Here is a 27,186-nt window from a genome sequence, read left to right on the forward strand (position 1 = left end):
GAATCTGCCGTTGGACCCGGGTGCCAGTGGCACCCGGGTGCCGCACCCGTTTTACCCAAAAAACAGGCACCCGTACTCGCACCCGGCACCCGCGCGCGGGTGCGGCAGGTGTACCAGCGGTACTTAGTGGATCGTTTTTGTACCAGATCAGTCCTGTTGCATAATAACATGGTAACATATCTTCATATTGACTAATTCGACTACCTTAACTAGTTACACAAGTGTTTACCACTCAGGATGAATTGGCATCGCTGTCCAGCTCAATAACTTGCCTTTTAGACTTAACCTGCGACTTTTTGTTGTCTTTGTGAGCCTTTTTCCATTTGGTCAAGGCACCTTCCTTGATATTATTGTTCCTCGAGTAGAAGGCAACCGTCATACCTCTACTTATCAAGTGAGGTGTGAGTTGGTGCCTTTTTTCTGAAAAGTAATCCCAACCAAAGCTAAAAGCACGTTCAACATCAACAGAGGTTGCTACCGTGTGTAATAAACAATATGTCAGATACAATCAATCAATTTGGATGAGGAGGTTAAACCAACCTGGGCACCCTAAGACATCAAGAGCCATGTGTACCAGGCCCCCATGCATGTTACCCGCACGCTTCTGCTGAATCCACCAAGTGATAGGATTGAAAGGGTCATTACCGTTGAGTACAAGCCCTCCGTTTAGCCACATATGTAATGGGTTGGATGAACGATCTCCCCCTCGGAAAGCAGCGGCACTTCCAAGGCTGGCAAGCATACCAGTCTTGGGCTGCAGAATGACAAAATCTGGCAATCAGCTGAGTTCAGCAGGTCCAGATCAGAGTAATTGACTCACCTTTGAGCTTGCTGTTTGTGCCAAAGAGGAAGCAGTGATTGGTTGGGGCTTGTAATGTGTTACCCACATGTCATGGGCCAGGCTGATTGCTTTGGCTATCCAATCAGGTTCCCAATTTGCCAATTTAAAGTACTTGTTTTTGAAAGACGGGTGAAGCACCAAGAATTACCAAAACATGTCAGCAGATAATTTAAAAGCAGATGAAATCAGAAGGAAACAAACAGATAGCTATCCGGTAAAGAGGTGAGGTGTTGGTCAAGCTGTAGTATTTATTGTTTATCATTAAAACTGCTTGGCAGGCATTCCTGATTGCTGGTGCGTATTTGCGCTTGCTGATGATTGTTGATAAATGTTTGGTAATTTGGTTGATTTATATGACAATACTTGATAGGCGAGCGGATCCAGCTGTAGATATTTGAAGTGTAATTTTGTCAAAAAGGTTAAGAACTTCAGCCAAATGGCAAGCCAAGACCAAGTCGGCCTTGACCAAATGATGCTTGCAGTCTACTCCGTGAATTTTATGGCACTGCCACTCAAAGCATTGTGTAATTGAATCAAAGGATTTATTCAGTTTAAGATCATTTCAGCCCCTAGCAAAATAATACTTACACGGCAGTATGACACCTGATGATGCTGTTGATTTGTGCACTTGTGGAGTTCCATTGGGTACATACGTCTCTTTCAATGTTATGTGGGGTTTCACACCCTTTCTTGCAACATAGCTCGACAAAAAGTGCCTTGGAATTCAGAGAGTACCACAATCTCTTTGCAATCGCTCAAAACTGCTTCAACATTGCTAGTCAATTTAAACTGATGAATTGAAAAGAGAAAGTAGCAACAATGAAATTGCCTTACTTTGGCCAAACTCAGCCTGCAAGATGCAGATGTGTAGGAATCATCATTGTCTTCTTCACTCGCGTTTTGAATATCCGCCTTGCTGAGTGATTTACCGTCATCTCCATCTGGTTCAAGAAGTGAATCATTATTGCTTTCATCTTTGTCTTCTGAGGGGTGAGCTTTACTGCCTTGTGGGAGTCTGGAAAATTAGGTTGAATCAATGAAGTATCAAATATAAGCGTCTGAGAGAATGAAAACCAAGCTTACATACTAATTTGCGCCCCAGCATCAACTTCAGAGCTTGACTTGTCCGAATTGATCTGATCAGTATCAGTCATTGATCTAGTATTGGACTTCGAGCTTGCAGATGTCTTCTTTTGACTTCCAAAGGGACAGAGGATTGTCTGGACAAAAGTTGAGGATGTGGGCGAAACAACGGAATATCCAGTGTGGCTCCCCTTTAAATCGGTGCCACTTGAGCTTCTTGAGTTCGCGTACCATGACCTTGTTATTCTTTGCGTTGTTGCTCACAATGCCGCAGATTTTATCTTGAACTCAAAACTTCTCAACAACCAAGCGGACCGAATCAGCCAAATACTCACCAGTATGCCTTTCAGAAAGGCATATGAAGCCGAGTGGTATAGCCTCCAGAGCGAAATCTAATTTCTTGCTTTCTACTGGTCAATAGATGACAACACCCAAAATGTTGAATCCATTTGGTGACTGCCATGCGTCCACGCCTAGGTATAGTGCACCCTGGTGATCATTCAATATGTCTCAGTATTCATGCTGTATAGCAGAGTACAGACAATGGATGTCCTTCGAAACCACGGTTGGAGTTGGTAAATTTTTGAGAACTGTGGGGTGGAGGAGCGCTTTGTGGCTGGCATTGATGAGCGCAGAAAAAGGCCTTGCGGCTTCCGCGCACCATACAGCATATAGTTGAGGAACCTAGAATAATGTGGTTTTCTCTAATTTTCACTTTGCTGATCTTAAATCAGACAAAGATCAAATTAAACTCACCTTGCTTGGGAGCACTTCCCCAGTTCCGGTTACCCCAACTGCAGCCAAAGTTTGGGATTTTGAATTGATGTGTTTGCAGGAGCAGAGTGATGCATGTTTGATCAGGTTACTACACAATGAGTTGTACGTTGGACGATTGATCTTGCTGCCACATCTAAGTACATGTACCAATGTCAGCTAAAAAAATTGCATTTGAGAGAAATCCAACTTAAAATTTGCAAGGGTAAGCAATCATGCACCTCCCATTCTTATCTTTTTGCTTGGAAAGTTCCGGTGGGTGGTATGATTGATAGCATGAGCTGATGGCGACTTGAGCAATTTTTTGAGCTCTCTCTAAAAAGATATTGGTGGTCAGAACAAGAAGGGTGGTTAGAAAAGAAACAATGATTAGACTCACGTAGCTCCTGCTCATCCGTCAATCCGGTCTGAGTGCTTGTTGGGGTGCTCAAATCATTTGCTATGGCGGTTTCTTGACTTTGGCCTTCTGAGGTGGGATCAACTGGTGGCAAAGATGTACGGTACGGCTGGGTTCTGGGACGCTTGTGAGATTGAGGCATGGTGGTTGAGCTTTGGTGGTGTTGGTCTGCCGGAGGAGGGAAAGGATCCAAGTTTATTAAAGACACAGTTTTTCCACAATTGAAAAAAAAAGATCAAGGGTACCCCTATAAATACATCAAATCACAAAAAAAAATCATGGGTTTCCCCAAGATACAAAAATGAAAATGAAAAATACTGCAACTTAGCCTATCAACAAACATCTAAGTTTATTAAAACCACAGTTTTGCCAAAAAAAAATTCAAGGGTTTCCCCTATATACAAGCAATCAAAAAAAAAATACAAGCTAAATTACTAAACAAAAAAACAATGCATATTGTAATCGACTAATATATGTACAAAAAAAGCAAAGGATTTAACAAACTCCCAGCCTGTGACATGCCACAGGTGAAAAGAGACCGGTGTTAACCCGCTCAGCCTGGCGCAAGTGCGTGGGGCAAAAGTCGGGGCTGGAAACCCCTCAGCCAATTGCAAGTGCAATCGGGGAGGGGGAGGATCACCACCAGTGCTCTGCAAATGCACGAACAGGGAGGATCACCTGGGGCATAAAACTTGGTGCAGGAGATGCCCCCTTATATGCTCAATATGTTGTGATTGCAGACCGCTTCATCATCACCTTGGCCCAGGATGGCCCAGAAAGCCACTGTGACCGTTGCCAGGTGATGTACAGCGCTAATTCCAATTGTACAGCCACTGTAACTACCCCTGAAGCCTAACCAGCCAGTGCCCAGGCATTCCGCAATGAGACGCCGGCAGGGAGTCTTGCCAAAATCCTCTTCATCAATGTCTTCTCCTTGCCCATTACGCCCGGCCTTTGAGGACCATCCTCTCCGTCTCGCACAGACTCTTACTGGTAACTCATAGCAAACAAATGTCTTTGACCTTTACTGCTGCCTGCCTCGTCATCAATGCAGATGATGAAGACAACCGCAGACAGAAAAGGCTGTGTCGGTTTGATAGAACCCCAGCAGCTACCTTGGCCGTCTATGGCCTCATGTCACCCAGTTGCTCCAGAACACGCTTGAGATCATGCGACAGGAACTCAATTGCTCGGTGATGTCCCCCCATTTAATAGGTCAGTCACCTCCCACACACATTCTCTCTGCACAGGGCTACTCAGACTGCTCATCCCATTCCTTATATATATCAAGAACAACAAATGGCCACGCTTCAGCTGACCCCGGACCAATACTTGAGCTTTGGCGAGCTGACAAAGCCCTCACAGGCGCTGATCAGCAGGCTGCAAAGGGCCGATCAGCTCGACCGGATCCTACTCACGAGGGCCTCAACCTTCTTCGTGCTGGCGTGTCTGTACATCCTCAAAAAGCGGATCCTGGACCGCAGCGTCTCGCTGCTTCCCACCCTCCTCTCTCCCCTCAGCCGGACGACGGCTCAGATCATCACAAATAACAAGCAGGCCGCCGTCGCCATCGCCTCAACTGGCGCGCATGATGTCCTGCTGGGCGCTTCAGCAGAGGCCGCCGCCGCCGCTGTGACCACCTACACAGTCGCTTTCATCCCAAGCCTCGCATCCCCCGATTTACCCCCAGCCGTCGCCGAACTTCCGCTGACACCCACCCCCGCCAATCCATCTGTCCCCCAAATGCCAGACATTGAACTGCTTCATGAAGAGCTTTAAAGTTGCATACTTCCCTTCAGGACTTGTCCAGCTGACCATGACACTTACCAAGATTTCGTATTCTTTTGTACTCATAGTCTAATACAAATACCCTGTTCAGATTGCTACCCCAAATCTTTGTATTGTATTTCCTGGGCCTGACAAGCAGCTGTCATCCCTCTTGTTTGCTCTCCCTGGCGGTCATTGGCCTGTGGATTTGGGCAATGAACGACGCGGAGGTTGAGAAACGGACGCTCGCCAGGATGCTCCCTGGGGGGCAGCTCGAGGCCCGGAACATTGTCGCCAGCAGTGTTGCGCTTGTTATTGTTTGTGTGCGGATCTTCCTCTGATTTTTTACCAGTGCGACGGCCCCTTCCCAAATAGGGACGGATCCTAAGACGTATTAGCCTGTTTTGCATATCAAATATACATCAGAAGGAAATACTACTGACAATCATCACATCCCTTCTGTAGATTAAAATGGAAGGCACCATTTGAAAACTCAATTGACTTCCGTTTAGAACTCAGTGTTTTCCCTTTTAACAGACGGCCCAGAGGAGGCAGACTTTTATGCAAATACACTATTTGTTCTGATGATGAATTGCGGAGAGAAGGGAAACAGTTTTTTGAAACACTCGAGATGTCCGATGAAGAATGGATGGAGTTGAGTGTGATTCCTGCCAAATGTTGGGCGCAAATAACACAGCTTTGTGTGATTACTGACACCACCAATGTTTTAACAACCAAATAGACAAAAACAAAGACGTGAGCAGCTTGGTCATCGAGTTGTTGACGTTGTCTGGGACGCGCCTCAGAATACATGGAAACTACTGAGGTTCAGGGATGACAAGAAAAATGGTAATTATCGGGCCATTGTCTTTTTGATCCTCAACAGTATTTGCCATGGCTGCCTTCGCCCTCCCCTCGGCGGCAGGAACAATCAACTGGACGGCCGCTGCGCCCTTGTGTGTCTTTCAAAGGCTCCATCGCTCAGAAGGCTAAGGGATCCATCCGCAGCCACACACTGGCCTTGAAGCTGCTCATCATCCTTGCCCTTATCACACGCCAACACCTAGCATCCCCCTCCTCCAGCTGGGCAATGTCCAGCAATATCTGTTTGTGGTTGCCGGTTGAAGGACAAGGACACCCAGCACTATGACAATCACAAGATTGAATCAAAAAATGTTGTTCCCTATTATTCAAGCCCCACAAGGAAAATTTGTGTTGTCCAGAAACTAATACACCAATTAGTTAAGGGTAAGGTCTTGATTGAGAACACATCAGGGCTCATAATGGACCATGAAACTGTGACTTTCATTGTCCACTTACTAATTGAGATGATGAGAAGTTAAGCTAATAATGTTCAAATTTTATGCTGCAAACTGAGGTCCAAATGTGATTGGGCACAGTTTGAATTGAATATCTACAAAAGAATGCAACCCAAAGATGTGGGGTTCATAGCTTTGGGGTTGGAAGTTGTATTCCTGGTGGAACAGTGGCAGCGGGAGCTGTAATGTCAACAAGGGCAGGGATTGCCAATGGTCAGGGTTTTGGGCAAGTATTGGGGTGTGGACTATGGGGGGTAAGGGAATGGAGGTGGAGGTTGGAACCCTGAAAGTGCAGCGGCGTAGCCGCCTTGGACTCTAGTACAAAAAAATACACAAAAATTTAACCACACTCAACCTAGCCTTCCAACAGCGGCAAAGCCGTGCCCCCAGGCTCAACACCCAGCCCGCATCAAGTGCACGGGTCAAAAGTGATGGACGTGAAGGCCCCCGGCCCGCAGCAAAGGCTGCAGACCCGTGGGGGGCCCACTCTTTGCCCCTCAGACTGTGCATGTGCAACAGCAGAGGGGTTGAGGACAATGGATAGCTGGAAGTGCAGCATCTCCAATTGCCTGGGGATTAATTGCAACAACAGGCCCCCCTCTTTATAAGCTCTCAACCTCGGCAGGCCAGGACACTCGCTCACATCTACGCAGACGCCACATTGCGGCCCTCATTAACGTAATCAATTCCAAGGCGACCGTGCCAGCCACTACAATTGGATGCGAGACCGTTGTGTACCCTTGCACCAAAAGCCACGCCGTGGCCATTGTCCCTTTCCTGCACGTTGACTGGTCCAGTTGCTATGTCCAGTGTTGACCAGCAGCCCTCACCCAACCATATTTTGAACTTGACCTTCTCACCCTTTACCAATTGCGACCATGAAAGGATCCCAAACTTGCCCCGCACGCCGATGATTTGAGAGGCTGAGTTGAAGCTTGGAGAAAGTCAGTCAACCAGTCCTGATCACCATGTACAAAAAGTGGCTGTTCAATCGCCGGGTGGACGGGCTCGTGGCCCATGACCTCAGCTTTGCCATCGACGAGCTCGTTAGCTTCCTGGTCCACACCCTGCTTGCCCTTCAACTTCATCGCGACTTTCTGCAGAGCGCGTTTGAGGATGGGCAGTAGGAAAAGGTGTTATTGCCCACCTCAATACCATCCCCCACTCCCTTGTCGGCCGCTCCAACAGACAGATCCTTGGCTTCTTTAAACATAAATGGGCCTGAGCATCCACACATACGTCTCCTTCTCCCTCTTCGCCCCCTCCAAAAAAAACTGGAGACTCAAGAGAAGCAATGGGTGAGCAAGCAGCCTCCGATGCACATATTTTAAACGGACCACAATCTCTTTCCATGGCTCCGTTCAGCTCCCAATACTACCTGAATTATCTGGTCGGATCACTGATCAGCAGGTCCGACGAGTCCTCGGAATGGCCTTTCCAAGGAGCTCTCGCACATGGCCGTCCGACAAGTTGTCAAACAGGCTTGTCCAAGCAGTCAGAAGGCGGGTCTATTTGCTTGGGCAAGCAAGTCCTCATGTCGGATTGACATGTCCAAAAACTGCTTGGAGAAGCCGGTCAGTGGAGTTGTTGGACCTGCCCGTCCAAGCTTTTAATCGTTGCAGTGAAACAGACCTAGCCCACCACTCCTCCACGCTTGAGACGATTGTCCTGGACGCCGAGCCTCCCCACGTCATCCTCAGGCTCGCGCCCACCCTCCCCGCGTCGTCCTCAGGCTCGCGCCCACCCTCTTTGAATTCTTTGCCCCCAAGGCTTCGCTCGCTTCCTCGCGGTCTTTGCGGCGCCGTGGCCACTAAACTCAGCCCGTTGAGCGTTGACGATCTCTCAGCTCTGTCTCCCTCCAAAGAGTATATTTTTTTTGGAAAGCCACCATCTCCCCATGGATTCCTCTACTTGCCCTCATTTCAAAACTCTGAAAGATTATCTCTGTTTTCGTCTATCCACTAATAAACACATATATATTAATCAACAACCTGTCATTTTAACTTAATCCATCTCAACTCCCTTCTTAATTCCAAACATGCTTTCCAATTTCTTCTTGTTAGCTTGTTGATTGTTTCAATCCTGGTGCCTCCCCCCAAAGCTGATTAATGGAATGGAAGGTAGTAGCACTGTGTAGAAGAAAGTCAGAGTTGATGATAGATTACATGATAGTTATTCATATTCATATCAAGTGCATCCATTCTCATTGTGATTTGGAGCACATCTCACATCTCATTACACAAACTTATTTTTAGACAACTGAATTCACATCAAGGCACATCAAATAATCACATTAGGATATTACAGGTAAACAAAACAGCTACATGTGACCTGATTTTCCACATATATTGGAGTTACCACTCTCAAATGATAAGATATAAATGGGTAGGCTGGTTTCAAGTGAGACTTAAGTGGAGGTAATATTTTGCAATAAGTTAATCACAATATGAAAGTTGATGTTAAAAATACTGGAGCTGGATATTTACAAATTCAGGGCTGCAGAGAGAACCCTCAATCTTCAATAAAAAGCTTTGATATGAGATGCCCTGTTTGGATGAACCCATGTGCACTATAAAGGGGCAAATTTATAACATGTGCCCCAAGTTTTGACCCCCATCCCACCAACTTTTAGAATCCCTGGGTGTCACATATCATCAATATGCCCATTAAACAATTGTTAACACAGGTGTAGCATGTTAACATCAAGTGGTTGATCTTTTTTTGAACCCTGTTAAAGCAATCTCACTGAGAGTGTGAAATTGAAATTTGATGATCTAGGCAGCTTGCACAAGAAAACAAGTCTGGCTAGCCTGCCAATGGGGGATAATACATTTTGGGTTTGCAGCGGCGGAGCCGCTTTGGTCTCTAGTATGTACATATAGCTGGGATATCAAGCTGGCAGGTGCTGGACTTATCCCCAAATACCCCCCCCCCCCTCCTCCCCTGCCTTCCGGGTAAGCTGGGGTGGTACCTGGGCAGGGTAAGCTGGGGCGGTACCTGGGCAGGGTAAGCTGGGGCGGTACCTGGGCAGGTACCCGGTGTGGTAGACGGAAAAGTGGAAAAATAAAAAGTTTTTTCTATGCCACATAATTACTCATACTAGGCCTCAGTATACCATCAAATGGACCCCATAAATGGATTCTACGGCCAATTTCACCACTGGAAGCACCCCTGTACCCCCTTTAGTGTGGAAGTTACACCTCATGGACACCTATCACACGGCCAGCCCCAGTAACCCAGCTGTCACCTGCCTTGACCCAAGTTTCACAGTAGTACCCATAAACACATCACAGGATACAAAAATACATCTCCCTGTCAAGCTGCACTCATTACATATTAACTACATACACTCCTTTATATACATAGTATGACATCATTTACACTGTTTCTGCAGCCTCAGACTTTGTGTATACACTAATTCCCTCTGTATGACAGCTCATGCAGTCTACTGCATCCTTTTTCATGCGTTATAATTTTCTTATATATATTCCGACATCATGTATGCACCCTGGCATGTTTAGAATGTTCTGTTGTATATTCTGACACCACTCATGCGCCCCTGAGGGGTCATGACATCATTTTTATCTACTCCCACCAGTTAAAATTCCTCACCCTGTTGTCTAGATTAGCTGAAAACCTAACCCACAAGCCCCTTTGGGGCTCCCCTTTTGTCTATAAAAGGAGCTCTCTCCACCCCCAGTGGTCTGCTCCCCAGTTCCTCACCCAGAACTCACAAGTCACCCAACACTCATCCACATTCAAATCCTAAAACCCTTATAACAATAAATCAACCCTTATAACAACAATTCAACCCTTATAAAAAAGTAATTAAAACACTTACACGTTGCCATTCAGACAGATTTCATCTGGAACAGACCAGACCTATCACTTAATGAAACTTGCCAAGCTGAGCTTGGTGGGTCTTATTGACTGATAACAGAAGGGCAGAGCTTGCAACTCCATCATACCCTTCACCATTCATCAAAAGGGTTTCATTACCACTTTTGAGTCTTACACCGGGTGCCGCACCTGTTTTACCCAAAAAACAGGCACCTGTACCCGCACTCGGCACCCGCGCACGGGTGCGCGGCGGGTGCCGGAGGTACCTGCCAACGGGTGCTGGGTACCTGCTGCGGGTCCAACGGCAGATTCTCTAGGGCTAATTATAGTAGGAAACCAAATTAGCCCCCCGCTTACAGAAGGAGTTCCTGATGTGTAATACCTCTATGGAGCTCAAATTATTTTCTACATAGTGTATTCATATGGCAAAAAAAAATCTGGGGGTGTTTGGAGCACCATAGAGATTGCCTTTGTACAAAATCCGCCAAATCAGCCCCTGGCTACACAAGGTGTCCATGAGGTGTGCTAATTCCGTGAAGCTCAAAATATGTTGCAAAAAGTGTATTCTTATGGCAGAAAAAATTTGGGGCAGTTTGGAGCACCATAGATAAGGTTTTGGCGGATTGCCTTTGTAGGAAATCTGCCAAATCACCCCCCTGGCTACACAAGGTGTCCCTGAGGTGTGCTAATGCCGTGAAGCTAAAAATGTGTTCTAGAGAGTGTATTATTATTGCAAAAAAAACTTTTGGAGTGTTTGGAGCACTGTAGCTAAGGTTTTGGGGGATTTCCTATTAAGGAAATCTGCCAAATTAACCCCCTGTTCCACAAGGCCTTCCTGATGTTTTCTACTGCTGTAAATCTCAAAATATTGTCTAGACAGTGTATCTAAATGGGTGTAAAATTTGGGAGCGTTTGGGTGCTCCAGTGAGGAGATATGAAAATTTCTCTATTTTCTGGGTTTTTTTTTATCAAATTAAAATCCCGACTCCTGTTTGGGATCACGAAAGTAAAATTCCAACTCCCAAAACGCCCCCGGGTCAAAATTTGGTCATGAGGACCCGGGGGAGACGTTGCGAAGCGGTCCGCGTGACGTAAACTCCAATTGGGAGTTGATTTTTTAATTTATGGGAGTCAATTTCTCAACCCCCTCTTTTTATTAGGCTCACCGGAAACACTGGGTGTTTTCTGCTGAACTCCTCAGTAAGGATTACTTCTACCACATTTTTACCATGTAGGTTTTTAATTACAAAGGGACCTACAAAGGCGGGTTTAAGTTTTTGACAACCTCCTAAATTGTTAAAATTCACAGTAGAAAGAAGTACTTTTTCCCCTATACAGAATTCTGCTTCTTTATGACTCTTGTCCCAGCACATCTTACTATACTCTGCTGCTTCTTGGACACATTTAGCAGCATGTTTATTTATGGCTTCTAGAATTTGCTCAAAGTCTACAGCATTATCATTAAGAGTGTATTTAGGTAATCTGGGGATCCAACCTCTTTCCAAGATATATGGTGCTTCTTTAGTAGTAGAGTGCTTACTACTATTGTAGGCCATTTCTAGGGCAGGGAGTAAATTAACCCAGTCATGTGTATACCCATCACTGTTCTTAAATTCTAGCCCAAAGGCGCAAAACCTTTGTAGAAGATCCTCTAGTGTCTGGATCATTCTTTCTGCTTAGAGATGGCCTCTTTCACCCGGGTACCCGCACCCGCGGTGTGTCAACACCCGCACCCGCACCCGGCACCCGCCAGCGTGTGCTTGGCGGGTATACCGGGTACCTGCTGGCGGGTGCCGGGTGCAGGGGCGGGTACCCGCTCTGATATACTCACTGCGGTGAGAAATCCCTCCCGGTCAGCAATACATACACTCGCTGACCGGGAGGGATTACCACAGTCAGCAAGCTCATTGCGATGGCCGGGAGGGAGTCCTCCCAGCCATCAAGCCATTGATTATATCAATGAATGGGAGGGAGTCCTCCCAGCCATCAATTATATTGATGACCGGGAGGGAGGACTTCCTCCCGGTCATTGCAGGGAGTATATTGATGACCGGGAGGAAGTCCTCCCAGCCATCAATTATATCAATGACCGGGAGGGAGTCCTCCCAGCCATCGATTATATTGATGACCGGGAGGGAGTCCTCCCAGCCATTGATTAGTTATCGATGACCAAGAGGAAGTCCTCCCAGCCATCGATGATATTGATGACCGGGAGGGAATCCTCCCGGTCATCAATATACTCGCTGACCCGGGGATTCCTCCCGGATTCCCGGGGGTATAGTACCTCCTTGACCGGAGGGATCCCTCCAGTCAAAGAGGTGCACAAGCTTTTTGACTGGAGGGACTCCTCTGGTCAAGGAGTCCCTCCGGTTGAGGAGGTGTACACACCTCTGGGCGGAGGGATTGCTCCGCTTGAGGTGGTATGTACACCTCCCACCTCTTCAACTGGAGAGATCCCTCTGATCCATCTGGCCCACAAAGATGGGCGGGTACCCGGATGGGTACCCGTTTTTTTCCTGCCCAAAAACTGAACACCCGCACCCGCACCCGGCACCCGCCGGCGGGTGCTGAGCGGGTGTTCCGGGTACCTGCTGGCGGGTGCCGGGTACCCAAGTGCCATCTCTATTTCTGCTAGTCCGTCAGTTTGCGGATGATACACGGTTGAGAAGGCTAATCTGGTGGCCAGCATATCATGAAGATTCCTCCAAAATTCTGACGTGAATTTTGGGTCTCTGTCACTGATAATTATTTTTGGGATACCCACATCAGCCATGATTCTGTTCCAGAATAGCATAGCTACTTCCATGAGACTATGTAAATGGATGGCTAGAAAATATATCTGTGACATGTGTTTCAGTCAAGACTAAATAGTATGTCACAACAGAAAGCTGTCAGAATTGGAGAAAAGAGGCGCCAGCCGTAGCTTTTATTTTAACTGGATGTCTGGGGGCGGATTTGCAGCCTGTAAATTTGCTAAGAAACCTGTGCAAGAAAAATATATGTAAGTGATCCTGAAACATGTCACAAAAAGCTGTTCTTTGAGTACTAAGCTCACGGAGATTTGGGCCTTTTTTCGCGGCAGTTTGGCTCACTGGCTCATTTTCTTTTGGATTTCCCTCTGGCATCTAGAATGGCGTGCAAGTGGTCGATGTACCTTCTTTCTGGCGGAGGAGCAATCCGTTCTTTTTGGGCGTCCCATATGAGGAAGTTTGTCACATCATCACTGGCTGTCAGGTGCGGATCAAGGTTCATCCGATCCGAGGCTTTCATAAGCAACGCCATTATTTGGGAAAACTTAGTTGCATCCTTAAATTTATTGTCAGTATCCTTGAGTGACATCAGATGGCCGAGTTCTTCGAGTTCATCCAGGAAAAGATAGTGCAGCTTCTGCCAGGCATTGTCAGGCAGGAACCCTATGTTGACATTCTGAGCTAGTCGTAGTACCAGTTTCTGATCTTCAGGTGTGGGTTTGCAGATTCTGACCACGTTTGCTTCGGTTGCCAAGTTTTGGATCATCTTTTTGGCGTCGGGTGTATTTATCATTTCAGATCCCTTTTCCGGGTCCCTCAACCTAATACAAAGCTTCCCCTCTTGTATGGTCAAATGTCTGAGTTTGGAAAGGGCTTCTAGACGTTCAAGCGCTAAATCTTCTAAGCTGGGAAGGTATTGGTTCGGTCGGAAAACTTTAGAGAGCACCAAAACCTGACATCTCTCAGTAAAAGTGAGATGTTTCTCATAGTCTTTGGGCGCCGGACTGCTCTTCGAAGATTTCTCAATCCACCATTCGATGGCGGGTCTTGAGCGCACGACCTCGTCATAGAACCGGGCTTTGGTAGATTTATGCGCATGCTGAATGGACATCCACTCTTGTGTTCCGTGTAGTGCCTTTTCGAATTCTTGAGCCTTATCAAGTTGAATCGGGGAATGTGTTGTGAGGCTCTTCACAAGATGTCGAACCCATTTCTTCCCCTCCTCTGGAATATCAACGAGAGGGCTGCCCTGCTTCAACTTGTGTAACAGCTTCGCTTGACTTTCGTGTAGTTCAGTGTGTGCTTTTGTATCTTCCAGTAATCGGATCGCCCGTTCTTCCTGGGAAAGAGCTTCATTCCTTGCAACGCGGATTACATCGAGATGCAGGGGAGTGTCTGCCAGTTTTTTCAATCGGTAATACTGTTTTGCTAGCTTGGCTACCTCGGCTATGTCTTCATCAGTAACCTTAGAGCGTGCAATTAGCTTCGCTTCCAGTTTCTCCATCTTCAGTGCCTCTTCGACATTCTCGTGAATATGAGCTCTGGCCTCATGCAAAACATCGTAAGCCTTTTGTTTTTTGAGAGCAGCCAGAATTTGATCAAGGTTGCTTTTCTTCTTTCCTAACCCTTTGCTTTCTATCTTCAGGGCCGCTAGAAAATATGTTTCGGTCGGTGTCCAGACCTTCCCTTCCTGTTCCTTGCTTGCTAATTCCTTGAGCGCACTGGCTATGAGCTCAAGATCTTGTGGACTATCCCGAAACAACTCCACTCCTTTTGGGGTATTTTTGAGCTTTCTGACAAGTTCACTAGCCTGCTCGTTTCTCCTGACTGCGATGGTACGACGACTGATTTCTTTCAATAATTTATCTTCGTTGGTCGAAAGTCGCTTGTCCACTGGTGAATTCATACTACTCGCAACGCGAGAGAATTTTGAGAGTTTTTCTGCCAGTTGTTGCTCTTTCTTGGTGATAGAAAAGCCGGCTGCTTGAATTTTCTCAAGCTGCAAGATTGCACGCTCTTGACGCGTTGGTTGCCTTTTTTGAAGCTCGATCCGGATCCTTCGCAGTGATTGCCGGAAAGTTTGCTCCTGCCAGGTCTGATTATCAAACAGATACTTCCAGATCGAATAGAACTTTCCAAAAAACCCTTGACTCTTCTTCTTGAATTGTTGTACCTCCAGCTCTGATTTCATGATGTCGTTCCAGATTTTTTGGGCATTGGGATTGGGGCCAAGCCTAGATGAAACATGTTGGCTCCAAACGTAGTCATCTGGATTTGTCTTTCGCTTGTCGAATATATCTGACAAGCGACCTCGTAGAGCATGTAACCTGTACTCAGTTTCTTCATCATTGTGTTGATTACCAAAGTGTCCCACTTTTATATAGGCCAGCGAACTCTTCCCCCGGGACATACTGTCTATTACTTCTTGCGTGTCTTTCAATCGTTGCATCTGCTGCGTTCCGCTTGGACCATCGAAAAAAAATAACTTGAGATCATTCTTTCTGAGCTCGGATAAGGTCTTAGACTGTAAGCTATTGAGTGTGGCCCTAACTTGATCCTGATCCCTCTGGAGAGTATCACCTTTGCCGTGGCTTGAAAGTTCTTGAGGAGCATGGATTATCGTTTGCACCCCCACGGAGTCGCTCGAGAATGATTCGGCTCGGTCCAAATCTGGAAGACTTCCGGAGTGAGTCAATGTAGACACTGCTAGAATTTCTATCGCCAGAGTGACCATTAACAACAGTGCAAACATCACATTCTGCTTCGTGTATACGGCGTATGGAAACAGCCTGGATGGTTGGGATAACATTTTCTCTACCAATATGTACAAGTGAGGTGCGTCCGTCTGAGGCGAAAATCTGAAATGCTGGAGGCGTTGAGGGGTGTGAAGCAAATCTGCCCTGCGATGGTCGAATAGTTATACGTCGCAAGCGGCATGGATACAGGTAAGTACTATCTATGGTTTCAGGAAGGACATCCGACACTCTATGCTCCAAACCCACTGATGTGTTGCATATTGTAACGGACTCTTGGGTCTTCTTGAGCGTGTTTCATGTTCCATGTGGGAGCTTGGCTTGGTGGTCGAGTGTTGTTGGCACTTGGGGCCGGCTAAATGCACGCCCCATTTTGCCAGACTTTGTGTTATGGCAAGGCCTGAGTACAGTGAGCTTCAACCGATGCATTCCTGGTTCTTCTTGCAAGATCACATGTGCCCAGAGGTTCTTGCACCTTTTCGAGGTACTCTTTACCGTTTACTCGCAATTGGGCTCAAAATCAATATTCTTTGCTGCGTGCACTGGGCGACCGCCGCTTTTCCTGCTGAAGTCGATGAGCTACGACTCACGACTCCGAGCGACCCCATCAATCTCTCGAATGATAACTCAGATGTGTTCGAAGGTCTTGATTTCGATTTCTTAGGGTCCTCAAAACCTAAGTGGGGTGTGGAAAACTTCGACTTTTCACGTGATCCCCATCTCGATCCGTCTGGTGAGACATAGCTGCACACTGTTAGACTCGCAGCCCTGGGTGACTGATGTTTCTATACTACTTGTGTCGACAGGATTCAGGCCATCTGAGGAGGCAGGTAAGCTGGAGCGCTGCTCGGTCATCTTAGAAAATTATGTTGTCAATGACGCGCTGCTCCCAAACTGACCAGCGCTTTCGGCTTAACACTAAAAATTTAGACGACCTTTGTGCTACTCACGATCAGGGACCGGTGTCGTATTACAGAGATGCAGTAGGATCGAAAAACGGACTGATCCAGGCCGCAGCGAAAACCGTGGCATATTCCAAGAGTTCCGAAACCGATTGGGAAACCGGGCCATCTGGGGAAAGACGATTCGAATGGAAAGGAGCTGGCAAGGAAATCCAACTGCTCAACCACCTGCAAGCAGTGCATCCCCCCATGGAAAATGAGGCCCATCTCAAGAGCTCCGGAATCACACCTCTGACGGATCCCATCGACCTCGAGAATGATTGTCTAGGTGTATTCAATAGTCTTGATTCTACTTTCGAAAAACTAAAGAGCCTTCTGGAAGTGTTCGATTCGTCACATGATCCCCATTCCAATGCAGCTGGTGAGAAATGTGTAACCACATCTCGTTAGACTGACAGCCATAGGTGACTGACGTTTCTCCATCACTTTGTGCCGATAGGATTCGGGCCATCTGAACAAAAAGGTTAGCATTTGCAGCGCTGCACGATCAACTTGGAACTTTAGGTCATCAATAAAGCGCGGCTCAGAAACTGACCTCGGCTTGAATTGAAAATTTAGACGGACGTCGTGCTAATCACGAGCAGGTAGCGGAGTCGTCTTACAGAGAGGAGGGAGTAGGATTAAACAGAAAATTGATCGAGGCCCCAGCGGAAACCATTGCGCATTCCAAGAGCTCCGAAATCAATAATTGGGAAGTCGAGCCATTTGCCAGAAATAATCGATCAGGATCGAAGAGAGCTACCGAAGAAATTCAACCACTTACCCTGCAAGCACTCCGCCCCCCCTCGCAAAATGAGGAGTACTTCGAAAGCGCTAGAACGGTTAGGCAAGCCGGGCTGCATGATATACAACGGGTCGGATCGAGTGAAATATTACAAGTTGCTCAACCACAACAGCCCTTTGTCCCCCAAACCAATACTCCCATGCAAATTGAGCAGCCTTCGAAGAGCTCCCAGACCATTTCAGAAGCCCAGCCATACCTTGGAACACAAGTAGGACCCAACAAAAGGTTGAGATTCGGTAAAAAAACCCAAACGCCTATTGACCAACTGACCCAAGCCCCCACGAAATCTGTTCCGTGTCCAATAAACTCTATCTCCAAGTCAGACCAAGCAAATCTTCCAAACAGACCATATCAAAACGGCAAAAGACCAGTGACAGATGCGATGGCACGTGAGACGCACTACTTTGGAAGATATGAACCCAACATGGATATTCTTCAACGCCGGGTGAAGGACGCCCTTGAGCACCAGAGCCCTTCAGAAAAAAAAGAATTCGATTTGTTCATAGAAAAATTTAATCAAAAACATAAAGAGATAGATGACTTGTATAGCGATTCTATCCAAAGACCCTCATCGGAGACGCTTATGAAATTGCATGGTGGTTTGGAAATGAGCGTACGCAAGCTTGGACTCCCAGAGAATCACGGAGAACGGTATGTTCACAACCTCGACATCCGAATACCTCTAAAATCAAAAACCCTATCCAGGAGATATAATCCGATCTTCTTAAAGATCAAGGGGATACTAGAAGCCCTCAATTCCTATCATAACTTGGTTCTTCTGAATGGACTGGATCAAAAGATTTTCAAAAGAAAGGATCGAAAGATTTTGAAAAGAAAGCATCGACATATTTCAAAAAGAAAGGAAGCTAATCATGCAGGGCTACTACAGTGGTTTTACGAGCAGCTATTCATTGATACTAAAGAGCACCCCCCTCTCCTAGGCACGACCAAAATCGAACTGGAAGAAATAAGTGTCCACGATACTCTAGCTCATCCACTCCCGGAACTTCGCGAGATTGGGGGCGAGAAGCAATTCAATGAGGTCCAGAAGTACTTATATCAGGTGCTCGTTGAACCCGTGCGGCCAAACGCATTCAGTGCTGGTATAGTTGCACTCGATCTTCTAGGCCATTGGTACCGAGCCGAATTCTCAAAAATCTCGGCAGATGCTTTCCCCGCTGAGCGTTTCACTAAAAAGCTTGCTCGGGCATTGGCTATGTATAAAAACCCCTAACTTAGCACAAGTCCCCCCTGGTGGGAGCGCTGTGGCTGGCGGCGAAGCCGCCCCTCCCGCTCTCCTGCGGAGAGCCCTCCGGGCGGGGTCCCCCGGACCCTCCGCCCAAGAGGCTTTGTTAAGCTAGTAAAAACCCAAAGTCGTCCGCAATGAATTGCCCTTTTGTACTATCTTGTGAAAATTACATCTACTGATTGGTAAATGTGTATACCTGGATTCCAGCAGTCCATGTTTCACCCAAACCCTGATTATTTTGTTACCCCAACACTTAAGCAAAATTTTAGCAAATGTTAATTAGGATATCTTGCTCCTAATTATAAAGGGGAGTTTCTCACCAAGCCATAACAACTTGTAAGAAATCAGCAAGCCTCATTTCTGTACTTATGGTGTTCCAAGTTGATTATGTAATAACACCAAAAATGTTTTATGAATTTATGATTTATGCATGCATAAATCCTATTTGAAAGATACACAAAAAATATCCAGCTCATTCAGTTGTTCTCAAAGCAAACTATGCACAAAACACATGTATTTATTGTAACTGATTCTTTACAGGTGTACTTTATATTTATAGGTGAGTCCCAAATTGCCTGCCATGTTGTAATTTGGTGAGGTGAAACATCAATTTGGGCAAAAAAGTCCACCCGGGAGCCCATCATTCAGACCCTCAGATTATTTCTGGTATTTATTTTTTATACTTAGTTTTGTGTCAAACAGAGGGTTCCAAAAATTCAAAGAAATTAGTGCAGGGGGGAGAAAAAATCCCCTCTGCTACATGCGCACCAGGAAAAAAAAATAGTCACTTGATGACAAGTGACATCATGCCAGCTCCAGCGGGCTACCCACCATCTACCCACCATCTACCCATCATCTACCCACCATCTACCCACCATCTACCCACCATCTAACCAGTTTAAGAATTTCCACAGGAGATCCTCAGTTTTTGCTGGGCACCACTGATCCCCATTTCTGGTCAGCTGATACTCAGCTTTAGCTCCCAGCTTAAGCTCAGCTTTGGTGCCCAGCTCATGCTCAGCTTTGTTGCCCAGATCAGAACCAGTCCTTGCCCAGCTTATTTTCAGCTTTATTCCAGTCATGGCTCAGCTTAGACTCAGATTAGGACTATCATTGGCCCAGCCAATGCTCAGCTTTGGACCAGTATTGGCTCAGCTGATTTTCAGCTTTGGATAAATCTTGGCCCAGCCAATGCTCAGATTCTGAGTCTGACCACTCCTGTAACAGCTTATGCTCATCTGTGGACCAGCCTTGGCTCAGCTGATGCTCAGCTGTGGACCAGCCTTGGCTCAGCTGATGCTCAGCTGTGAACCAGCCTTGGCTCAGCTGATACTCAGCTGTTGACCAGCCTTGGCTCAGCTGATGCTCAGCTGTGGAACAGCCTTGGCTCAGGTGATATTAATCTTTTGAATAGTCTCAAAAAATCTGATACTCAGCTTTGGAACAGCCTTGGCTCAGCCAATGCTCAGCTTTGTACCAGCATTGGCTCAGCCAATGCTCAGCTTTTGAAAATTTTTGGCCCAGCTGGTGTTAATCTTTGGAACAGTATTGTCCCAGCTGATCCTAAGCTCTGCACAAGCCTTTTCCAAGATGATGCTCAGCTTTGGCCCATTATTGGCTAAGCCGATGCTCAGATTTGGAATATTCTTGGTCCAGCTGACACTTGGATTTGTTTCAGGCTTGGAATATCCAATGCTCAGCTGTGGCCCAGGCTCAGCCAATGCTCAGCTTTGGCCCAGGCTCAGTCAATGCCTACTGCTCAGCTTATGATGAGCATCAGCTGTTCCTGGGAAAAAATTAGGATCAGCTGACTGTGCCACATTGAGTGCTCTGGTGCAGTCCTGCAAGCTCTACAAGTGCTGGTGGAGCAGACTTGGAGCAGCGCTGGAGTAGCTATGGAGCAGAAACCAAAGCTGCATCATGTCACTTGCCATCAAGTGAATATTTTTTTTTCCTGGTGATGACAGCAAGAAAGTTTGATTTTTTTTATGCCAGTCTGTACCGGTCATCAAGGGGTGTGAGTCCCCCAATAACCACTACAGATCAGCATTGAGACGAGATGGAGACCTCTGAAGCGGCGACAGGACAAAATCAGCTTATTTAACTACTCACAGTCAAGTTCCTCGGATTCGGAAGTCTGGACAACCCTGACTGGTCATCTGGAAGATTCAAGCTCTCAAGCTGACCTGTGAACACTTGGATGAGTGTTTACAGGCCAGCATCTTGTCTACCCAGGTGCAGGGCCCTGACAACCAAGTTGTCAAGTTTTGGTTTGAAGGATGTCAGGGCCCAGGGTGTGTGAGCTTGGTCAGATACTTAAAGGGCTGGGGGAGGGAAGCTGTTTGACCCCCCAGGGGATCTGGTTTTGTCCACCCCCTCCCTGAAGGCCCCCTATTTCATTTGAGTAGGCCCCTTCTTGATTTCAAAAAACAAAAATTCTAGAGATGGCACTTGGCACCCGCCGGCGGGTACCCATCACACTTCAGCACATAATTCTATGCACCTGCAGGTGCCCATGGCGGGTTCCAGGGGTTCCATTTTAGTAAAAATACATGAAGGGAGCTAATGGGTACCTGCAAGTGCATAGAATTATGTGCTGAAGTGTGGCGGGTACCCGCCGGCGGGTGCCAAGTGCCATCTCTAAAAAATTCCAAACCCAAACAAAACTTTCTTGGCCAGCTATTTATCACCTCTTAATTTGAAAAACTGGCCACTTCCAAAGCTGATGAAAACTTCAAAGATCTGAGGAAGGCCCATTGCAGTATGTGCTATGTATCTGATCAGAAGTTGACAGGCACCGGGGGCAAAATCGGGTCATGATGACATTACATGTTGCAATGTCCTGTGATACTACAGGTCGTGCATGCGCGCCGCGGGTCCTGTGGGAATTACATGTCATAAAGTCATGTGCTTTACAGACATGCCCCTCACATCATGTCAGAAAGTCGCCCTTCAAGCTCTCATGCGTTGTCATGCATACTCAAACCAGGTCCAAAACTCGGAAGAAATAGAATATACCTCTGCAGATTATGTATTTATATAAAGCCACCTCACCAGTCAATATTAGGCATAGAACATAATCACCCATTATGTATTGTATGTTATATCATGCAGGTCCCTCTCTGCTTGCCTATATGCATACTCATACGCCAGCATACTTACACCGCCCCTGCAGAGTCCTGCAGGCAGCTCTGCCTCTCTCCGCCTCCTGCCCTCCTGTCCGATTCCTGAATCCTGCGAACTGGACGGGGCCGCCCCCTGTGGCACTCAGTGTACGTACCATTTTTGACCGCTCCACCTGGCTCCACCTACCTCCAATTGATCCAATTTCCAGTTTTCCACTTCTCTATCTCTAGTATACCGTCACATCATCCCTCGCCACCATGTCTCGCCAGTGTCCATGCAACAAATGCAAAGTCAAATTCAATGGAAACGGACCATACGTCACTCAGCGAACAATCCAAAACCATTTACGGGCCGAAACGATGGAACCTGCCAATCGCCTTAAGCTTGCCCTGAAACAGCATCAGTCAAATCCAGTCACCAACACCCCGCAACCATTGACTCCAACCATTGAATCCAGTATGTACACATCATTGCCATTCTTCACCTTCTCTGTCGAGGAAACTCATTCCCTTCTCTGTAGAAAAACCAAACAACGATTGGCTTTTCTTGTCGCTTTCTCTAGTTTCTTACTTGCACGTTATCGCTGGTCTATCACGCAAAGAAGCAAATGTCACCCTTGTGACATTGAAATCAATCCTCAGTAGCTTTGCCGACATCAATCAACCATCAAATGACAAACTTGCGCTCCAACGATTTCCCATTGACATTCGAACCGCACTGTCGCAACTGCAAATTGAACCTACCATCCATCGGGCTCTATGCTGCCCCAGATGTTTCTTTCTATATCCTCCCTCACATTCCGAATCCACGTGTCTCCACAAGCAAACTGCCAGAAGCCGAGCCTGCCAAACACCCCTTTACGACATAAATCGTAAACCTAACCGTCTTTACTCGACTCAAAGCTCCTTTTACTGGATGAAAGGCTTCCTTTAGCGAGAAGGGGTCGAGAAACTGCTTCAACAATTGGTCAACCATTCCAACGATACTCCTGATAATCTACGCGGCGTTTGGGACGGAACCATATGGAACTCGTTCAAGGACGCCGAAGGAAACATATTTACAAAACAGATCGGCAACCTCTCCTTTGGCATATACGTTGATTGGTTCAATCCTCTCGGAAACAAAACTGCAGGGAAGCATAAGTCGGTTGGCGTCATTTTACTATTCTGCTTATCTCTCCCAGCCACACATCGCTACCAACTCCAGAACATATTTTTTGCCGGAATAACCCCGGGACCCTCTGAGCCAACTGTTCTCCAAATGAACAACGTTATTGCACCCCTCGTTTCCAAACTTCAATTTTTTTGGCAGCCAGGAGTCGTGATTCCAACTTTTGAACACCCCGAAGGTCTCCTTATCAAGGCTGCTGTGATATCCGCTGTTTGCGACTTGCCAGCAATCCGCAAGCTGATCGGTTACGCATCTCACAGCGCAAAAATTTTCTGCTCATCTTGCTACCTTCCTCACACCGAAATCGAATCCCTGGACTACAATTCTTGGCCTCAAAGATCTCTTCAAGGCCATCAAAAGGAATCTAAACAGTGGCGAGATGCAACTACCCTTGCTGAACGGACCAAATTATTCAAATCGAACGGCGTCCGATGGTCAGTTCTCAATCAACTACCGTACTGGAATCCGATTGACTTCGTGGTAGTGGAGCCAATGCATTGCTTATCAGGAATGATAGAGTGGCATTGTCGCAAATTATGGGGCCTTGACTTAGTAGCAGCGAACTTGTCCGAAAGCCAAAAACGTGCCCAGCCTAGTCGTCCTCATGCAGAAGATTACTTCGATGAAGACGAATACGAAGAACACCTTGATTGATTGCAAAATGACCCAAACACTCCCTCAATCGACATTGAGTGCCTTCAGGATGCCCTCATGGAAATCGATGAAGAAATACAAATAGAAGACAACCAGTTTGGTCCATCGGTCTTTTCAGACGGCAATCTTCTGATCTTGAGAAAAGTCATCAAGCTCACAAAATTACCAGCATGGCTCAACCGGCTATCCCATTTGTTTGGTGATGCATCTGCTGGCAAGGTCCGATCGGCTGATTGGATAACGCTCATCACTATCTTTCTACCTTTTGCAATCGTAGAAATGAAAAAATCCCCTCGGAGCGACTTTGTAGATGCGTGGTATCACCTCGCGATGCTCACCGAACTTGCTATGCTATACCAGACCAACGAGCATATAGTTCAGAAATACCTCTATCACGTAGTATCCTATCGATCGAATATCACCAACAATCAACCCGATATCAGTCCAACTCCCAACCATCACATGGCCTGTCATTTAGCAAAGCAACTTAGAGGTTATGGCCCAGCAAACTTCCTTGCTGCTTGGCACTTTGAGCAAATCAACGGGATTCTTCAGAAAGCACCATTGAATAAAAAATTAAGTACGTATATGTTGTTGTGCCTAAATCATTCACATAATTCTGATGATGTGCCACATGTAGATCAAATGGACTTTTCAATGTTGAAGCACATTGGAAGAGCTTCCAATCTTGTGGTTTTGATGGAATCACCCAATATCCCCGCTCTCGTTTCAAAACTTGGCCCGCTTTTTTGTCAGCAAAAGAAACTTTGCTCGCTTTTAGGGGATGTTGGTACTTTTTCGGGCGAGAATCTTCAAGTGAAAAACATCAAAACATTCAAAACCGATATGCGAATTCCTCCAGTCTTATATGAGCGAGTCATCTCTATTTTAAATGGTCAAAACCCTTCTAGTAAGATCTCATATGTGAACAAACAACATGGCGACTTTGGAAAAAAAATTGTACCTGTGCCAACCCGAGCAAAAACGCAAGCACATATTAAAAATCTTGGTCTCACATACAGCAATCGACCTTCAGTTGGGAGTAGCATTTTAGAATACAAAGCCTCTTCAATGGGTTCTGCAATTGGGAAGGAGACTCGGCATTTTGGCCAAATCATCAGGATTTTTCAACTTGTGCTGCATGAACCAACCAATCAGGGAATGCAACACAATCTCTACCCTTTTCTGTGCATTTACCCATTTGAAAAATTAAATCCTTTTGATAGTCCTAAAAATCCCTATCCCAAGATATGTCCCGATCTCAACATTAACGTGTTTTATTCTCCCCCTGCTTTCACCAACCTCGATCTCATTTATCGCTATTGTGGCTTGATCACTCCAGAAGGCATTTTGTTCCATGCTGCCGCATTTGAGCATGAAGCAGCACTCTATGATACAAAGCATCCCCTTTTGGCTGTGAAAGAGTTATCTCGTGGTCGTTCTGGACCATTTCTCTGATTATTGTTACTTATGTATTGTAAATCGTATACGTAGTTCCCCTTATACTTTTGTATACAGTTCCTCACTTGTTAGCTACTACTTGCGTGTCCGTCAATTGATATGATTTTTCTTCACTTCCGAACAAAGAATTAAAGTTGCCATAATCGGAAATCAGGACCAGTTGGAAACAAGCTTGCTTCCAAGAAGCTTTTGGCGCGCACACTCAAGCTTTTGGACATGGAGCCCTCAATTGTTTAATGCTCAGGGAACTTTTCTGTCTTTGATTGACAAATTGTGAAACAAGATATTTCTCCGGTATTGCAAAAAGCAAGGTTGAAAGTGACTGAGTGGGGATTTGTTACTTGAGAACTGAATGTCAGAAACGTCACAAGCAGAGGAAATGTGAACTTCGTTTTTTGGACTATATACAAGCAGATGACCGTAGGTAGCCAAGAAGTGATCGCGGGAGGCAAGGAATCTGGGGCATACGTTTGGAAAGCTTGGAGAGAAATCAACCAAGGGCTTTGGTGGAGTCATACAAATGTTGAGCTGAGAGAAGTAGACCGTCAACAGAGAATGGAAATGAAGAAAACAAGCCGGGCAAAGCAATATGGGGCATGTGTAATAAGTCGGAGATAAACCGTAAAGGTTTACAATGGGAGATGGATGAAACTCAAGGGAACCAGGTCAAAATTCCTCATCGGGATCCTCCTCCATCTTGACAATGGTTGGATCCAATTCACCCTTGTCCTCTTCACTATCTTCATCAGGGCTCACTCTGGACCTTTTGTTGACAACTTCAATTCGGGCGCGGGTGGAGTGGATGTGGAAGTTGACATCATCCTGAGGTAAGATAGTGTCGAATTGATCTATCATGTCAAAGATTGGGGTAGTCACCTGTAGGGCCTTCTTCTCGGCGAAGCTCAACCCGTTCAAGAACTGAGTGGCGTAAAAGTCTTCAGGGAGGCCAATGGGGATATGCACGTTGTCGTCGGGAATCTCGGGAGAGGGACGCTTGCGCATTCGTGCAGTAGCACCTGCCGAAAAGCGAGATTTGTTCTGCTTTGGTTTGCCAAAGACCTTCTGTGATCTTCGGCGGAGCTCGATCCAATCGATGAAGGCAGTTGCCTTTTTGGATCGCCAAGTTGGAGTCTTTGGCAGAGCTAGTGGTTGACCGTTCTCCTCGGATAATTCATCCTCCAAATTGACAAATTTATCGTCGAATGGTTCGATGAAGCGCCCGTGGACCCCCTCTTTTTGAAGGTAAAGTTGTCTCGCCACAGATTTCTGAAAGAACGATCTATTTTGAGTAAAAAATTCAATACATAATACAGGAATGTGGAAGGACTTACACGTTGTAAGCCTTGTTGCTGAGTATTTTTAGCCTGATCTTGAGACAAGGTGTCGTCTCCCTTTTGACTGCGCTTGAAGTATTGGCGCAAGCTTGTGGTGTGACGCCAATAAATGGCCATCAGGATGTGATTGTCCATCGATATCTTCTGGGCCTTGGTTTGTGCAACTAAACCAAATCAACCACAAGCTAGCCCCCACTTCCAAACTCAAATAAAAAATTGACACATGATTTGGTTGAAGCGATCATCCCAATGTTTAGCCCAATCCATTGTGAATCGCGGAATCCCCCAGCGCTTCATGGTTGCATGAATGTATTGGACGTAATCGTTGTCGATTTTGGCGTTACCTTGAATCTGGTTCAATTCTTTGAGTTGGATTCGGTGGCCTGCGGAATCACTCGGCGGTTGAGATGATAAGTCAAAGAAGCCTTTGATTTTTTCCCTCTCGGTAGTGGATGGTGGGGATGGTACAGGGGCAGTAGCAGAGGAACGCTTCATCAAACAACGCGAAAGATCGTAACAGCTAGTCTTTTTTTCCATGTAAAAAAAGTCAGTGGGTTAATATAGAGGAAAGGGAGGAAAGGGAAAAGGTGAAACATACAAGAAGCTTGGATCCCACTCCTTCCAAGTCATGATCGGCATTGGCCTTCTTCGCATCTTTGAGTTGTTTGGCGGTAAGGGATTTGCGAGCTGATGGGGATGAGTTGGGTGAGTTGGATGGAGTAGATTGCACTGCAATATTCTGAAAGAGCTGTTTGAGGGTGGCGATCTCATTTCTTAAGTGTTTATTCTCTTCTTCGACAACGTTCAATCGGTCAGAGTCAGGCGGGCCATTGGCACCGTTGGTCATTGCGGCGTCCATCTGCAATAAATGTATCTGTGAGCGTATGATGATGAGACACTAAGAGATCAATCCAAAGGTCAG

General features: G+C 46.3%; 4 protein-coding genes across 4 annotated transcripts; 2 read left to right on the plus strand and 2 right to left on the minus strand.

Moving 5' to 3' along the window:
• Positions 1-4,264: 4,264 nt before the first annotated feature.
• Positions 4,265-4,874, plus strand: PtA15_15A51 (uncharacterized protein; the record flags this gene model as incomplete). Its single annotated transcript, XM_053163705.1, has 2 exons — positions 4,265-4,310; positions 4,387-4,874. The coding sequence occupies 2 exons, from the start codon at positions 4,265-4,267 to the stop codon at positions 4,872-4,874; spliced, it is 534 nt and encodes a 177-aa protein (XP_053027217.1).
• An 8,243-nt stretch (positions 4,875-13,117) lies between these two features.
• PtA15_15A52 (uncharacterized protein) lies at positions 13,118-15,580 on the minus strand (the record flags this gene model as incomplete). Its single annotated transcript, XM_053163706.1, has 1 exon — positions 13,118-15,580. The coding sequence occupies one exon, from the start codon at positions 15,578-15,580 to the stop codon at positions 13,118-13,120; it is 2,463 nt and encodes an 820-aa protein (XP_053027218.1).
• Positions 15,581-21,902: 6,322 nt separating this feature from the next.
• On the plus strand, positions 21,903-23,469 carry PtA15_15A54 (uncharacterized protein; the record flags this gene model as incomplete). The annotated part of the gene is made up of 3 exons (XM_053163707.1): positions 21,903-22,101; positions 23,076-23,249; positions 23,324-23,469. 3 exons carry the CDS (start codon positions 21,903-21,905, stop codon positions 23,467-23,469), a joined length of 519 nt encoding a protein of 172 aa, XP_053027219.1.
• Positions 23,470-25,596: 2,127 nt separating this feature from the next.
• On the minus strand, positions 25,597-27,111 carry PtA15_15A55 (uncharacterized protein; the record flags this gene model as incomplete). The annotated part of the gene is made up of 4 exons (XM_053163708.1): positions 25,597-26,196; positions 26,262-26,428; positions 26,486-26,789; positions 26,863-27,111. 4 exons carry the CDS (start codon positions 27,109-27,111, stop codon positions 25,597-25,599), a joined length of 1,320 nt encoding a protein of 439 aa, XP_053027220.1.
• Positions 27,112-27,186: the final 75 nt, after the last annotated feature.

Source organism: Puccinia triticina, chromosome 15A, assembly GCF_026914185.1.
Source record: "Puccinia triticina chromosome 15A, complete sequence".
In the NCBI taxonomy this organism is placed as follows: Eukaryota; Fungi; Basidiomycota; class Pucciniomycetes; order Pucciniales; family Pucciniaceae; genus Puccinia; species Puccinia triticina.